This window comes from Stenella coeruleoalba (assembly GCF_951394435.1).
Source record: "Stenella coeruleoalba genome assembly, chromosome: 17".
NCBI lineage: Eukaryota > Metazoa > Chordata > Mammalia > Artiodactyla > Delphinidae > Stenella > Stenella coeruleoalba.
In genome coordinates this window covers 51,512,261-51,530,340 of record NC_137163.1, presented here as the reverse complement: position 1 = coordinate 51,530,340, position 18,080 = coordinate 51,512,261, and the positions used below count along the sequence as shown (strand labels likewise).

The 18,080-nt window shown below is 37.1% G+C and overlaps 1 protein-coding gene across 1 annotated transcript in view; it reads right to left on the bottom strand.

The window, feature by feature from the left end:
• CNGB3 (cyclic nucleotide gated channel subunit beta 3) overlaps nucleotides 1-18,080 on the bottom strand; it is a gene marked incomplete at its 3' end in the record, with an annotated part of 141,384 nt that overhangs the window by 71,693 nt on the left and 51,611 nt on the right. Inside the window, exons 4-6 of the mRNA XM_079902412.1 lie at nucleotides 3,388-3,542; nucleotides 1,511-1,639; nucleotides 421-629 (exon numbers count right to left, since the gene is read on the bottom strand). Coding sequence (XP_079758538.1) covers nucleotides 421-629; nucleotides 1,511-1,639; nucleotides 3,388-3,542 — 493 coding nt within the window. The remainder of the gene's footprint in view (nucleotides 1-420; nucleotides 630-1,510; nucleotides 1,640-3,387; nucleotides 3,543-18,080) is intronic.

The following is an 18,080-nucleotide window of genomic DNA, read 5'->3' as shown; positions in this document are numbered from 1 at the left end:
ATATTTCTGAAGTGGACCAAACACTGCATTTGATGATGAGGAATGAGGTGTGATGAATCTGGAAAGTGATGAGTGAAAAGAAGATAGGCACCAGACACAGTTCTAGGCACCCTACCTGCATTAATTCATTCAGTCTTCTCATCAGTATTATGAAGGTACTATTGTTATTCCCATTTTTAAAATGAGGAAACTAAGGTACAGGGAGATGCATGGTCCCCAGCACGTGGTGAGTGCTCAGTGGTTGTTTTGTTATTGTTGTTGTTATTATTATTGTTATTATACTGGTGGTTCCAGTGGTTAGAGACTCATACATGCAGACAATCAGTCAGACATTAAGTAACACAATGCTGTTAATTTGTTTTTTTGTAGTTCAATCTGATATTCCTTTGTCAGTTTGTGCTTCTCCCAAACCCTACTTACTATTATGTCTCCTCTTCTAATAAACTGGAGTCTGGGCTGGATTAACAGCAAATCGAAAAGGTAGATGGCATCACATATGATGTCCGTAATAAGCCAGTAGCGTGCGTTGTTTGGTGTTTGATATGGGAAGATGATGCGCAACGGTATAAGCCAGCAGTTCCAGTTAAAGGCAATGGTGACAAGCAAGAGCCACAGGAGATAGAATCGATCTAGAAAAATAGAGACTGGAGTAATCCACATGGTAGGTAAAAAACATTAAAATAATTCTGTTGCTTAGTTTGGTAAAGTTGGGGCACTACCTACTGGAGATAAGCAATTTGTATAAGAGACTCTGTTTAAAACATTCAGCACAATTCTGCCCCTAGAGCCGAGGCACTGGGGTTTACGAGGGATAAGTCACCTTATCAGCTTTTCTGACATTAAAGAGTGTTCTTCCTGTCTCCCAGAGAATGGCCACTGAGTCTGTCCCCATGAGTGACTGTACTATTTAGATGAGGAAAGGGGAACCCAGGGAAAAGTCAGAGGTACCGTGTCCAGGAGAACTGACTCAAAGGGCTTTATGCTGGTTGGTAATTAAGCTGCAGGGTCACCCAGGGCTTGTGAGCCAAGGGCCACATCCTTGCCCACAGGGGTATGACTGAAGTGGGGAGGGGGCAAATCAGCCAGTGAAGGCAGTCTATGACCCTGTACACAGAGCTTTCCTCTGCCCAAGGGAAGCTGTAGGAGGGGATTTGTTCAATTGGATTAATTAACAATGTGAAGCCATGGAAGAAGACAACTATTTTATAATGATTTTTTTTGGGGGGTGTTCAGTGAACATATTACTTAATGCTTTGGGACTTCTTTTAGAAGTTAATTAGGGACAGGACAGGCCCTGGACTATTTTAAAAACACACAAGAATATTTTTATCTCTTATCTTCACTGGAAAGGGGAAAACAACCCATTGCAGATAATACAGTTTAAATTCTGCTTTCTAGATAGGTTCAGATCACTGGCTAGAGAAAATGGAAGCTGTCTGTGACTTTGGGTTTCGGGGGTTCTTGGTAACAGCCAGCCCTCCCACTGAGATAATCCACCATTTGATGGTACCTGTGTACGAATCTATGCTTTTTGGAAGTCTGATTCGCTTTAGGTACTCTGTTAGAGGCACCTTCTGATAATGTTCTTCTTTTAGCTTAGCACTGCTTTCTTGTGTTGATGATACAACTGTGGGCTTTGCTTTATAGGAAAAAAGAGATGAAAACGTTTTTAAGAGGTTAGGTTAGCTTAATGAGAAAAAAGCTTGGATTTCTTGGAATCAAAACATTCCAAAACCTTCCCCTCTCAATACAGGCAGATGAGGCATTTCATGACATTTAAAATATTGCCATTTGTGAAAATATCCAAGTAATGAAAACATCAAAAGTTGGAAATAAATAGCAGGTTAAAGTTTAAATGAAGTGTCCTAAAGATGTTACAAATAGGATATTTTAAATACAAGTTTCATTCCCACATATTTTGGAACATAAATAGTTAGTGCTTTGGATTTACATTGAACAGAAACATTACAAATGTGCACCATTCTACAGGTTTCAGTTTCATGATTCTTTTTATTTTAAGTCTTTATTGAATTTGTTACAATATTGCTTCTGTTTTATGTTTTGGTTTTTTGGCCGCAAAGCATGTGGGACTCAGCTTCCTGACCAGGGATTGAACCGGCACCCCCTGCATTGGAAGGCAGAGCCTTAACCACTGGACCACCAGGGAAGTCCCCTAGTTTCTTGCTTCTTTAGCTTCATTTATATCCTTCCAGTTATGGGTAAGTAAAGCTCAAAATATTCTTTTCAACAAATCTTTATCAAGCTATAATGACTATATGTTAGACCCTTCTCTTTAAAAAGAAACTATATATAATACATAGTTTATTTTGAAAATCCAACTTTCTTCCTACAGAATTATAAGGAAATCTTCAACTCCATCCTATGTAATTAACAATTTTGTTTTTATTTATCTGTTATTAAACAACACACTTTCTTCTCTACTTTTTCTATACATTTATAAACATTATTTTATTAAAGATTTTTTACAAATTAATTAATTAATTAATTTATTTTTGGCTGTGTAGGGTCTTCGTTTCTGTGCAAGGGCTTTCTCTAGTTGTGGCGAGTGGGGGCCACTCTTCATCGCGGTGCGCGGGCTATAAACATTTTATATAGATGTAATTATGATATATATATGTATATATACTATATATACATATATACACCATGTATCTATGTATATATAATGTATATATCACTTTTGTGCTCTACTTTATTGTACTTATTAATTTTTCATAAGCACATTTCTGTAATTATTAGATAGACTGATAATTGTCTCTCTCCTTATGTGACTAGTTCACTGATGTCCTTTGCTGTGTTGTGTACTCAGGTAGTATTCTTGTATTCTTATTATAAGTGCTTTGTTTATTATGGGTATTATTAATTAATATTTACAATAAAACTTTCTATAACAGATATTGTTGTTGGCCTGTGCATATTCTGTGGGCCAGAGGTCATGTGCAGAAGGCTCCTGCATCTCTCTGCCTTGGGGATTTCTCCCAGCTGCCTTGCTTAAAATGCTGGAGTATTAGCAACATTCCCCAGCAGCAACCCTCAGCCAACGAAGGACAGGAGTTGATGGGTTGATACCCCAGCTTCCTCTTCCTTCAGGATAATTCTGATGTGTCATCCACACAGATTTTCAGCTGGCTCAAGCCCCAGTGGCCCACAGCAGTAACGCTTTATTAACACACCTTTATTGTCTTAACTCCCTTCTCTGTCTCTCTTGCCCACCCTCACCTCCTGGAGCACCCTCAATATAAAATATTTATAGCTAAATCATTGTCTTGGGGTTGGCTTTTGGGGAACCCCAAACTAAAACATTTGCAAAATACATGTCCACTCATAACCTCCTTCTTCCTGGTACTTTGAGTTCACACTGCTCACCAGTTTGGGGGCTGCCTTCAGGTGAGGACATATCACCTTCCACCAACTTTCTCTTGTAGAAATCTGTTCTTTGACGCAATCTCCTCACTAGGTTGTGTAGCTGGGCATCGGCATACTCATTAATAACAGGGGCTCCAAGTGGTTTGCTTTTTGGACTAAATGAGAAGAAAAAAAAGGTGACCGAGTTGGACCCATGAGGAGAAACATACAGGGAAGGGATTAAGTCTCTTCACCTTCCTTATATACCCAAGATTATTAACTGCTCCTTTCTGCAATTGGATAGAACAACTTAAGCATTAAATTTGATGGAAATAGTGCTCATGCAATAAGATTTTCCATTGAAAAATTAGAATCCAGAAATAACAAAGGAGTATTCTTGACTGTGGTTCTGCCATTAGACTGTATAGTGAGAAGAAAAAAAGCTATAGTTGACAAAATAGGCAGAGTTGTAAGATGGCTCCTTTGTGTACATGTCCTGCATGATCCCAGGGAAAATCAATATGGTGGATTTTACTCCATAATTAGTTGTGTTATGTGGCTCAGTTGATTTTAAGATAAGGAAATTATATAGCTGGGCCTGATGTAACCAAATGAGCCCTTTAAAAGCAGAGAGTTTCTCCAGATGGTGACAGAAGAAAAAGTCAGAGATTTGAAGCACAAGCGGAACTTTACTTAAGAGAAATTCTCCATTTTGGGCTTTGAAGGAGAAAAGGGTCCCCTGATAAGAATTGCATGAGGCCTCTAGGAGCTGAGAGTGATCCCTGGCTAGTTAACAAGGAAACAAGGACCTCAGTCCTGCAACCATAAAAAAACTGCATTTTGCCAATAATTTGAATGAGATTAGAAGGAGATTCTTCTTTGGTGCCTCCAGGTAAGAACCCAGCCAGGCCTGGCTGACACCTTGATATCAGCTGTGTAAGACCTTAAGCAGGGAACCCAGCCAAGCCCACCCAGACTTCTGATCTATGGAACTGTGAGCTTGTAAATGGGTGTTGTTTTAGGTCTCTAAAATTGCCATAATTTGTTATTCAGCAGTAGAAAACTAATATATCTAGTGTGCTTTAATGAACTTCCCTTCTAAGAAAACACATAAAGCATAACATAAAGTAAGTCACCTACATACGAACGAGTTCCAGTCCAAGAGCATGTTCGTAAGTCCAATTTGTTCATAAGTCCAACAAAGTTAGCCTAGGTACTCAACTAACACAATTGGCTATATAGTACTGTCCTGTATTAGGTTTATAATACTTTTTTTTCACACAAATAATACATTAAAAACAAACAAAAAATAAAGAAAACATTTACAGTTTTACAGTACAGTACCTTGAAAAGTACAGTAGTACAGTACATCAGCTGGCATCCAGGGGCTGGCATCGAGTGAACAGGCAAGAAGAGTTACTGACTGGAGGAGGGAGAGGAGGTGGGAGATGGTAGAGCTGAAGGATCATCAGCAACAGGAGACAGAGGGCAAGCTGCAGTTTCACTCATGCCTGCCATTGATGGCACATGTTCTGGTTCCTCGCTGGATTCAATTCTATCTACTACCCTTTTGAAAAAATTATCCAGTGATGTCTGGGTAGTAGCTCTTTTTCTCATCATAAATGACACGGTAGCACTGGATTGCATTCTGAATGGCTGCTGCAACCTTCATGTACCGTTCTATGTTTTGGTCCTGTGCCTCAAAAACTAACAGTGACTCCTCAAATAAAGAAAATCCCCTTGCCATTCCCTGCATCGTGAATCTCTTTCGTTCTTCAGTTACTTCTTCCTCTTGTCTCTCTTTGTCCTTCCTCTGGGCCTCCAATTCCACCAGGTCTTCATTAGTAAGCTCCTTGTGTTGCACAGCAAGGAGCTCAGTGAAATTGTCCTCTTGCAGATCTAGCTCCAGTTTCTCACTGAGAGTCACTAAGTTGCTGAAGACCTCTTTGGATTCCGCATCCACCTTCTCAAATCCACAAAAATCACGACCAAACTGCGGGCAAAGGTTCTTCCAAACCCCATTCATGGTGACGGCTGTAACCTCATGCCAAGCAAAGTCAATTTTTTTTTTATGGCCTCGTAGATGTTATTGTCCTTCCAAAATTGTCACAAGATTGTTCCTGATTTGTCACTCACCTTTACTGCCTGATGAAAAGTGTGACATAAATATTTCTTGAAAGTCCCTATAACTCCCTGGTCCATGGGTTGGATGAACGATGAAATATTCAGTGGCAGATTCACTACTTTGACGCTGGGATGAAAGTCGTCCATGAATGGGAGGTGGCCCGGAGCATTGTCCAGCAGCAAAAGAATTTTGAATGGGACATCCTTCTCCAAGCAATATTACTCTACCTCCGGGATAAAGGGTGGAAAAACTAATCCTGGAAAATGGCCTGTGCAACCTGGACTTTGGAGTTACTCTTCCACACAACAGGAAGAGAGCCCTTGGCTATGTTTTTAAGGGCTCCTGGGTTCTCTGAATGATAAACTAAGAGAGGCTTCAGCTTCATATCACCAGAAGTATTGCCACGAAACAACAGAATTAGCCTATCCTTTGCTGCTTTATAGGGTGGCATCAACTTTTCCTCCTTATTGATGTAACTTTGGTCTGGTATCCCCTTCTGGCACAGTCCTGCCACATTCACATTAAAAACCTGCTTGGGCAAATACGTGCCTTCATCAATAATTTCTTGAAGCATTTCAGGAAATTCCTGGGCAGCTACCGTATCTGCACTCACTGCCTTGCCACTTACTTTTTTTTTTTTTTTTTGCCACTTACTTTTATGTTGTGAATGTTGGCTCTAGTCTTGAATCGATAAAACCAGCCATGGCTGGCATTAAAAGATGTGCCCTCTGATACTTCACTGTGTTTCTTCTTCAAGTCTTCATAAAGGCTTTTAGCTTTCTCTCAAAACAGCATTAAGCTGAGCAGGACTCAATGCTGATGCTGATCCTGCGTCCACAGGATGGAGAAGTTTCTCCATCTCCTCCATCACTTTTCCACGATTCTTCAATATTATTGTCAGCATCATTGGCACAGCAGACTTCACATGTTCCATGACCTTGTCCTTGTTCTTTAGAATCATGCCGATGGTTGAATGATTTATGTTATAAAAGTGAGCGATGTCTACCATCTTTTCACCTCACTCTCCTCTCTCCGTTATTTTCACTTTTGTTTCCATCATTATTGCTTGGTACTTCTTAGCAGTAACAGCTACATCACTGCTGCTTTTACGTTTGCTTCCAGACATCCTGGGCTTGAAACAAAGATACTGTACTACTGTACTCTATATAATACTGTATACTAAAATACACAAAAGCACAACCACTTGTAGAGAATGCATGCATGTGATAATGTACGCCAGACACATGAACTAACTTAAATGATTGGACATGTGAATGTATGTTCATGTCTTTGAAAGTTTGCAACTTGAAAGTTCATAGGTAGGGGACTTACTGTATAAACTAGTATACTTCATAATGATCTAAGTTTCCTCACAGCTTTTCCTCAAATCTCTAACTCACTCTCTACCTTCCTTCTGAGTATGACACTGGGTCTACACGGGCTCCCATAAGTTCTATACGTTCTCACCTCCTCAAATCCATATTTGCCCTTTCCATCTCACTTCCAAACTGGAACCCATGCGGTTCACATTGGAAATGGGTAACCTGTGGATTCCATTTAAAGAGCCGCTCTCCACTAATATCCATTTTCCACCAGGTCCACAAATATATCATAAATCTAGTTGTTTACAAATTCCCCAATCATTGGTGTCTTTCTCTCTCTCCTTATAATTATCATAGTATAACTTATACCTCTTTCAAATGTCTAAAGCCCTGCTTCAGCATCAAGATTCTTCAAGTGTGTCCCACTAAGACCTCTATAAACCATTCAAGAATGGAGAAGGTGGAGCTGCAGTGGAAGAAAGTCTGATACATCGTACACAATACAGAAATAGGAGGACATTCAGTCTACAAAACCAAGAAAACTTTTTTTTCTGAGTAAGATGTGTTGTCATTTATATCATTTAATAAATTTCTGCTTAAAAATCTTAGTCTGCTTAGAAGTTTATTCATCCATCAAACAGTTATTGAGTTTCTACTTTTTGTACTGGAAATAGAAAGATAAGTTAAACAGATACTAGCTCTATGGATGTTCATAGTTTAATGGGGGAGGCAAGGATGTAAATAAGTAGCTAATAATAAGTAATAAAAATATGTACAAAATGCTATGCTCACACTGAACTTGGCCTGGGGTATCAAGGAGTGGCTTCACAGAGAAAGCATCCTAAGTCTGGAAGGATTAGAAGGTCTTTGACAGAAAAATGAAATAAGGGCCTTCCAGGCCTTGAGAACAATATATTCAAAGATGTGAAAAAAATATGACATGTTCAGCAAGTATTTTGGCGTGACTGGAAGACAGTGTGTATGTGGAGGGCACCAGGTGGTGGGGTGTGTCAGAAGTGATGGTGGTTAGGTCTGGAAAGGTGAGTGGGGTCAGCTTATGATGGTTCCTGTATGATCTGCTTAGGAGTTTAAACATTGACCTATGGGCTAAAGGGAACCAATAGAGAATATTAAGCAAATGAGGGATATGAGCAGATAGAAGTTTTGGAAAAGTAACAATAATCCAATATTATATACTGTGTTCCAAGGCCACAACCTCGGAATTTGCTGACATTTAAGGAGTAGCACAAGTAAAGGAACCGAGAAGTAGCAGTGAGAGAGGTAAAGCTGAGAGAGAAAAATATCGCAGAAGTTGGGGAAGGTAAGAGTTTGACAAAAGAAGTCAGTACACAAAGTGAGTAAGATGGGGACTAGGGGAAGACTTTAATTTAGCAAGTAAGATTTCATTTTTAAGAAAATTGGTTGGGGAAAAGTGTAATGTCATCAAATTTTGTCATTTTTCTCTTCATTTGTCTTAACAAGTATTTTGTAAAAGAAGTACTTAGAACCTGCCTTTGTTCTCTAAATAATATTTTAGATTTCCATTCATTAGTTCCTAAATTCATTTAAAAGAAGTATTTATTTCTTATAATAAGATCTTCTTGAATAATTTTTGGCTTTTGCAAACTTTGCTAGATTCTTCTTAATTAATGCCTAATTAAGAATTAATTCATTTTTCAATGACAACTCATTTAAAAAATTCCAGTTGGTCAAAGTCTTTAAAACCTGCTATTTCTTTCTTGAATAACAGACAGGAATTAGGTAAAGAAAATTATACTCCAGGAAAGGTGTGACCAAAATGGAGTAGTAGGGAGACCCTGAATTCACCTCCTCCCACAGGTACATCCAAATTACAACTATCTATGAACAACTATCTAACAGAGCAACTATGTATGAGAAAGACCTGAAGACTAGCAGAAATAATTTTCCAATTAAAGATATAAAGATGGGACCACAACAAGATGGGTAGGAGGGGTGGAGACATGGTATATTCAGGACCCACATTCCTGGGTCAGTGATCCACAAATGGGAGGAATATCACAGTCACAGAGGTCCTCCCCAAGGAGTGAGGGATCTGAACCCCAAATTGGGCTCTTCAGACTGGTGGTCCTGCGTTGGGGAGATGAACCCCTGTAGTGTCCAGCTTTGAAAACCAGTGGGGCTTATGTTTGGGAGAGCCAGAAGACTACAGGAAACAATGACTCTGCTCTAAACAGGTGCATGTAAAATCTCACTCTCTACGTGTCTTAGCACAGAGGCAATAGTTTAAGAAGAACGTGGGTCAGATCCCCTTGCTCATCTTGAAAAGCCTCCTGGAGAGGCAGGAGGCAACTGGGCCTCCCCCTGGGGATGGAAATGCTGGCTGCAGCCAGTTTTGGGAGCTTGTTGCACTGTGTGGGCACTGGTGCTGGAAAGTGTCATTTAGGAATCCTCCCTCTAGCATATTAGCACTGGGGGCTTACCTGCCTACCAGTGGACTGGCACCAGACCCACTGCCTCTTATCCATGAACGGATCTGGCTGTGACCACTGGCAGGCTGGTACTAGTCTTGTGGCCCCATGACCCCAGGCTTAGCAGCCAGGCATGTGGGGACGCACCCCACCTACCACTGGGCCACAGTCACTGCATGAAGCAAGGCCTTGTAGTCAAGTGGGCTGGGGAAAGCCTTGCTTAACAGCGTGCCCACAGAAGTCAGACCTACCACAACGGACGGGGGCTCACAGCCCACATGGGGCACGCTTACAGCATATATCTCTGGTGACCACAACAGTATGAGACTAGAAATCAACTACAATTTTAAAAAATGCAAAACACACAAACACTTGTAGTCGAAACAATATGCTACTAAACAACCAATGGGTCAATAAAAATATCCAAGAGAAAATAAAAAAATACCTGAAGACAAATGTAAATGAAAACACAACATTCCAAAATTAATGGGAGGCAGCAAAAGCAAGTTCTAAGAGGGAAGTTTATAGAGATACAGACCTACCTCAGAAAGCAAGGAAAATCTCAAATAACACTCTATCCTTAAATCTAAAGAACTAGAAAAAACAAGAACAACCAAAACTCAAAGTTAGAATGAAGGGAGTAATAAAGTTCCGAGCAGAAATAAATGAGAGACCAAAAATAAATAAATAAATAAATAAATAAATAAATAAATAAATAAATAAAATAGAAAAGATCAATGAAACTAAGAGCTGGTTCTTTGAAAAAATAAACAAAATTGACAAACCTTTAGCCAGACTCATCAAGAAATAAAGAGAAATAAATAAATAAAATCAGAATAAATAAAATAAAATAAAATAAATAAAATCAGAAATGAAAGAAGTTTCCTTTGATACTGCAGAAATACAAAGGATCATAACATGAGCAATTATACACCAATAAAATAAAAAATCTGGAAGAAATGGATAAATTCCTAGAAATGTACGATCTTCCAAGAGTGAATCAAGAAGAAATAGATAAATATGAACAGACCAATTATCAATAATGAAAGTGAGTCTGTACTAAAAAATCCCAATGATCCCATCTTGTCCAGGACAAGATATTTATGATAAAAACTCTCAACAAAGTGGGTAAAGAAGGAACATACCTCAACATGAAAAAGGCCATGTATGACAAATCCACAGCCAACATCTTACTCAATGGTGAAAAGCTGAAAGCCTTTCCTCTAAGTTCAGGAACACGATAAGTATACTCTTGCCACTTTTATTCAACATAGTATTGGAAGTCTTAGTCACAGCAATCAGACAAGAAATAAATTAAAAGCTTTCAAATTTGAAAGGAAGAAGTAAAACTGTCACTATTTGAAAATGACATGGTAATATATATAGAAAATCTTTGACACCAGCAAAAAACTATTAGAACTAATGAATGAATTCAGTAAAGTTGTAGGATACATAATTAATATACAAAAATCTGTTGCATTTCCAAACACTAATAATGAACTATCAGAAAGAGAGTTAAGAAAACAATCCCAGTCACTACTGCATCCAAAAAAAAAAAAAAAATACCCATGAAAAAAATCCTACCAAGGAGGCAAAAATCTAGTACTCAAAATATCAATGTCATTTTTCACAGAACTAGAAGAAATCATTCTAAAATTTGTATGGAAACACAAAAGATCTCTAACAGCCAAAGCAATCCTGAAAAAGAGAAATGATGAATTTATCATGCTTTCTGATTTCAAACTTTGTAACAAAGCTAGTGTAATAAAAACATTATGGTACTGACCAAAAACACACACATAGAACAATGGAACGAAATAAAGACCCCAGAAATAAACCCACACGTATATGGTCAATTAAATATGACAATGGAAACAAGACTATACAGTGGAAAACTCTTCCATAAATGGTGTCGGGAAAACTGGACAGCTACATGCAAAAGAATCAAACTGCACTACTTCCCCACACCATATACAAAAATAAACTCATAATGTATTAAAGAATTAAATGTAAGACCTGAAACCACAAAACTCCTGGAAGAAAAAATAAGCAGCATGCCCTTTGACATTGGTTTTAGCAATATTTTTTGGATCTGCCTCCTCAGGCAAGGAGAACAAAAGCAAAAATAAACAGATGTGATTACATTGAACTATAAAGCTTTTGCACAGGAAAGGAAACTAGCAACAAAATAAAAATTCAGCTTACTGACGGGGAGAATATATTTGCAAACAATATATGCAATAAGGGATTAATATCCAAACTATACAATGAGGTCATACAGCTCAACATCATAAAAACAAAAAAACCTGATTAAGAAATGGGTGTAGGATCTGAATAGACATTTTTCTAAAGAAGACATACAGATAACTAAAAGACACATGAAAAGTTGCTCAACGTTAGTAATCATCAGGGAACTCCAAATCAAATCCACAATGAGATATCACCTCACACCCATCACAATGGCTATTAAAAAATTACAGGAGTATGTGAGGATGTGGAGAAAAGGGAAACCTCATGCACTGTTCATGAAAGTGTAAATTGATGCAGCCACTATGGAAAACAGTAAGAGGTTTCTCAAAAAGTTAAAAATAGAACTACCATATGATCAAGAGAATCCACTTCTGGGTATTTGCCCAAAGAAAATAAAACACTAATTGGAAAAGGTATATGCACAGCAATGTATATTGTAGCACTATTTACAGTAGCCAAGATATTGAAGCAACCTAAGTGTCCATTGGTAGACAAATGGATAAAGAAAATGTGGCATATATATATAAAATATATTATTCAGCCTTAAAAATAATAAAATATTGGCATTTTTTACAACATGGATGGATCTAGAGCATTACCCTAAGTGAGATAAATCAGCTAGAAGAAGACAAATAATGTATGATCCCAATTATATGTGGATTCTAAAAACAAATAAATAAAACAAAAGTATAACAGGCTATAGATACATAGAACAAATGGGTGGTTGCCAGAAGGGAAAAGGTAGGGGTAGGTAAAACTGATGAAAGGGATTAAGAGGTACAGACTTCCAGTTATAATATAAATAAGACACATGATGTAATATACATCATAATAAATATGGTCAATAATATTTAATAACTTTATCAGGGGACAGATGGCTACCAGACTTATGGTGGTGATCATTTCATAATTTATGAAAATGTCAAATCTCCATGTAGTATACTTAAAAATAACATAATATTGTACATCAACTATATTTCAATAAAAAAGAATATTATTTTCTAATTTGGGAAGTTTGGGATGGGGAGAGGAGCAGGTCAGTTTTTTCAGTCTTGTATTTGTATTAATTAATGATAAATTCAGAGAGATGTCCTCAAAAGTTACATTTGAAGAAAAGAAATCTGATTTGAATAAGTGAAAATTTTTGTAGGATTAAATTTCTGAACAAAAATACTTGAAATTTGCACAAAATTCTGATTTTTATCAATGTATCTTGTGCTCTATCATAAAACCTACAAATTTTAAGCAAAAACTTGGGTCATTAATATATAACTTAACCAATTCTCACTTTGCTGTCTTCTCACATTTACCTCTAAATACTGTGAAAACTTTGAGTTGCTTGTCACATTTCATTTCTACATATGGTATAGTTTGTAAACATTAATTTGTACATATGATAATGTACATATGGATATTACGATCCACAAGTTCCTAACCTAAATTATTCTTGATCTGTGTAGGACAGCGTATGATACATTTATGGCTACAAATCTTGTTTGCAAACCTCTTCCAGCAGTCTACTCTCTAGATCTCTTCTTCTGTTAATCTGTAAGTGCTGGAAGTTGTGTACATAACACTTATTTTTATTGTTATGAACCACATTCTAATGGTCCATAATAAGTGTGGTGGTGCCTAAGTTTGTTAAAAGTTAAGTGACTACTTAAGACTAAAGTCACCAAAAAGTTACAAAAATATTGCCACATAGATTTTAAATTTATATCCGTAAATCCCATATGTACACGTATATGCACACATATACACATACAAACACATCAACAACATAAGAAGAGTAACCCTTTCCAAATCTTTACCCAATTGGAAAGAGAATTTGGGTTTCTTTCATAGCATATCAATATCAACATGAAATAGTCTTAATACTAATACATTTCATTTTAATAAACATCTTAAATTCCCTAAAGAATTTCAGGTTTGAGAGTAAAGTAAGCAACAACTGTATAATTTATTTTATACAATACCAGACTGAATGAGTCAAAGAATATGTTCACAAATGTTCCTGAAAATTGGTGTCTTGGGGAAGTTGAGATGCATTTTGAATGTCACATTCATTTATGCTACAGATATTTTTGCACACTAGTTTTCATCAGGAAAGATACCATACTCTGTATTCACTTTGAAGATTCTTTAGTTAATAGCCCTCTCTTTCATTTTACATGTGCCCTTACATTTGTTCTTACTTATTAGCTTCCTCTGAGTAAATTGCTCTTTTCTTTAAGAATTGATCTGTTAGAATGTGCTATGGACTGAATATTGTCCCCCCCAAATTCATATGTTGATATCATAACCCCCAATGTGACTATTTGGAGATGGGACCTTTAGGAAGGTAATTAAAGTTAAATAGGGTCATAAGAGTGAGATCCTAATCCAACAGGATTGGTGTCCTTATAAGAAGAGGAAGAGACACCAGAGAGATCTCTCTCTCTCTCTCTGTACATTTACAGAAGAAAGGCCAAGTGAGGACATAATAAGAAGGTAGCTGTCTACAATCCAAGAAAAGAAATCTTTACAAACTACGACAGTCCTTTGATCTGGACTTCTGGCTTCCAGAACCGTAAGAAAATAAATTTCTGTTGTTTAAGCTGCCCAGTCTGTGGTATTTTGTTATGACAGCCTGAGCAGACTATTACAGAATGCTTACATGTCTAGAAAAAAAAAGGGTAAAGCTATTTTAAAAAGCAGATAAAAAATTAGATCAAGAAAATAGGCTGAATGCCATAAATCTCTATAAATGACAGAAAAGATAATTAAGAAAATCTACAGTGATGGAAAACAGGAAATTGTTAGCTGGAAAATAGGAAATGTGAGAAGTTTCTTAGTGACAGAAGGTACATGGCTTCATGTACTCATTAACTCATTTAATTCTCAAAAATTCTCACAAATTGTGAAGCTCTTAGAACAGGCCACTGTTGTTATTATTAATGAAGAAAACCACTACCTAAAACACTCACAGATGTTTCTTGCAAAGTGAGAAGGGTTCTGGAAGTACTCTACCCTTGAAGAGGGTGGTTCAAGAGCCACAGTCTACCATTAGGGTGATTATATGAGAAACAATGTTCACAGTAAGTGAAGTAGGTTGACTTCTTTCTCACCAAGTCTGCATGGAGCGGATGAAAGCAGAAGCAATTGTCTCTAGGGTGGGGCAGTAATATGGGCTTTGGACTGGAGAAGCAGAGCTGTATCCCAGGTGTTTGGCAAAACTCAGAGGGAATAGGGGACTATATGCCCAGACAATGAGTTAGTGTTATAACCTTAGCAATTTTTAAATTAAAGTATAGTTTATTTACAAAATTGTGTTAGCTTCAGGTGTACAGCATAGTGATACAGGTTTTTGGCTGATGTAATTTCAGATATTCCATTATAGGTTATTACAAGATATTGGGTATAATTCATAGTGTTTTACTGTAATCCTTGTTGCTTATCTATTTTTTTCTTAGCAATGTTTTCCCCCACAATCACTGTAGAAAGAAGACAGTAAATGGAACAGAATCCATAGCAATGGCTTATCACATGGTGGGATGAATTGAGGAGGTAGAGTGAGAGAGGGTTTAGTGGGACTGATCTTCCCCAGGTGACAGCAATTAAGGGGGGCAATGTCTGCAGAGAATTAAAAAAAATATACATAAGTAAAAGTCAGTCTTTTTATTGTCACTATGTGCTGATAGTAAACAATGTTGATTATAAAATACTTCCATCCCTAAGGTAGACCACATCTATTATCTCCCTTTGTATATAGCTGATCTACTGAAGTTATAGAGAATTTCAATACAATGATGATCACACAAGCCAAAGATTGTCAAACAATTGTGCAAAATCAGCACTATGAGAAGCATTAAAGAAAACAAAAACTAATACCTGAGGAAATGAACAAAACAGACAATAATTTTTATAAAAGATTTATATCTTCATGGAGATAAGAGAGGGAATCTATTTTATGTTACTTAGAATGTTAATTGTGAAAGACAATCAACTAGAGACTTGGAGATAAAAATTTTAACCATCCAAAAATCAAAAATAAAATAACAACAACAATAAAAACAAAAAAATTTATGATATTAGCTAAATTACAGAATGGACAAAACTGAAGAGAGAATTAGTAAGCTGAAGAATTCTCCCAGAATATAACACAGAAGGACAGGAAATATAAAAGCATGCAAGACGTGGTAAGAGGATTGATGGTAAAAAAGGTAAGTAAGGCATGAAAGATAGATCTAGAAGTTCTAACAAAAGCTAGTTAAGTTCCCAAAGGAGAAAATAGAGAAAAAGAAGGAGATAAATTAATTAAAACTATAGAGAAACCTTTTTTATAGAGCTGAAGAAATGCACAAGTCTTTAGATTTAAAAAGGTCACCAAATGTGAGTGAGATAAGTAAGAGAAAACCCAAACCTAGCAAACTGTTTAAATCTCAGAACATTAAGATTAAAGAGAAAAATACTAAAAGCTTCCAGAGGTGGAAAAAATTACCTATAAATAAAGAAGCATTAGATTGGCATGAGATTTCTTATTGGCACTACTGGATACTAGAAATTTCTAGAAAATATTAGAAGACTTAGCAATTTCTAAGGGAAAATGAATTTTTCTTGAACTCCATGGTGTCAAACCTTATGTAAGACCAGCTCTTTGCTTTGCTCAGGAAGACTTAACCTTCCAAGCATAGCTCTGACTTGCTTATAAAGCAGTAAATTCAATATTCATATCAGGTGTTGTATGGAGGCTTCTTCCTCTGATGCTAGGAATATAATTTAAAAGGTAAAATAGTTTAAAAAGAGGAAGCAGATGAAGGAGTTGGGATTTTTTCCTGGTGGAGAATATAGAGCTCCGATAAAAACTATGTTGAGAAATTCAGTTCAGGCCTTGAGACTAAAGTACATTCTCCAACTTTTCCCTGAATCTAAATTGAAGCCACATGCTGAAGAGAGATATGCTATTTCTTCAGGGCAGACTGTGGATCTACTCATCCACCTACTAATCTTAAGTGAAAATATTCCCTAAGTAGAAATCTGCACCCAGTTAGTTTTACTGCATCAGAGAGGACAAAATCTAGAGAAAGGACAAGGCTTGGTTTCCTTTCCTTAAGGCACAGTAATTCCAATCATTACTAAACAATGGAAGATGAATGTTTTGGGTTCTGACTTCTTCTGCTATGAGTAAATTGGGAATGAGACCGTGGATAGCAAGAGGCAGGTGTGACAAAGATAGTGTAGAACAATTTCAACTCCCCCCTCAAAAATGTCAATTACCTTGAGGCATATTTGTAATTGTTTTAGCAGCAGTACATGTTGCTGTGGCCTGAGGATGGAACAGAAGCTCATGATGCAGAGGTTGATTTCCTCCATAAGGATGCCAGTGGAGAGCTCCTGGCAGGAAGGGCTTCCCTTTGGAGCAATTCAATAATTTAAGTGTGAAGAAAGGTAATTTATAGAAAGAGAGAAACCAAGACTGTCTGAGTCAATGAAGCAAAATCACAAGAGAGCCTCAGAGAAACTGAAAATAGCACAGAAATAAATCAGACTAGGCAGACTAGGGAGGAGAATTCAGGGTGCAGATCATCAAATAAGTGGAGTTAGGTTATGATTCTGCACACTGGGGTACAGGACTGTTGAACAGAAGTCTGAACTCTGGTGGCTTGTGTGTAGTTTTGATCAGCTTTTTAAAAATTAAAGTGTAATTGACATACAATATTATATTAGTTTCAGGTGTACAACATAGTGATTCAACATTTACATATATTATGAGATGATCACCATGATAAGTCTAGTTACCAGATGTCACCATTTAAAATTAATACAATATTATTGTATATTTTTATTTTATATTTTTATTTATTTATTTTTTTTGCGGTACGCAGGCCTCTCACTGTTGTGGCCTCTCCTGTTGCGGAGCACAGGCTCCAGATGCGCAGGCTCAGTGGCCATGGCTCACGGGCCCAGCCGCTCCGCGGCATGTGAGATCTTCCCGGATTGGGGCACAAACCCGCGTCCCCTGCATCGGCAGGCGGACTCTCAACCACTGCGCCACCAGGGAAGCCCTATTGTATATTTTTAATACAATATATTCCTTATTCTGTGTATTACATCCCCATGACTTATCTATTTTATAACAGAAAGTTTGTACCTCTTAATCCCCTTCAATTATTTCGCCTATCCCCTTACTCCTCTTCTCTCTGGCAACCATCCATTTGTTCTCTGTATCTATGAGTCTGTTTTAGTTTAGTTTAGTTAGTTTTGTAAGTGAAATCATAAGGTATTTGTCTTTCTCTATCTGACTTAATCCAGTTAGCATAAAACCCTCTAGGCTCACCCAGTTTGTCCCAAATGGCAAGATTTCATTATTTCTTATGGCTGAGCAATATTCCACTGTATATATGTGATATACATGTATATTACATCTTCTTTATCTATTCATCTATCAATAGACACTTAGGTCGCTTCCATATCTTGGCTACTGTAAATAGTGCTGCAATACACATTGAGGTGCATATATCTTTTCCAATTAGTGTTTTTATTTTCTTTGGGTGAATACCCAGAAGTGGAGTTCCTGGATCATATGGT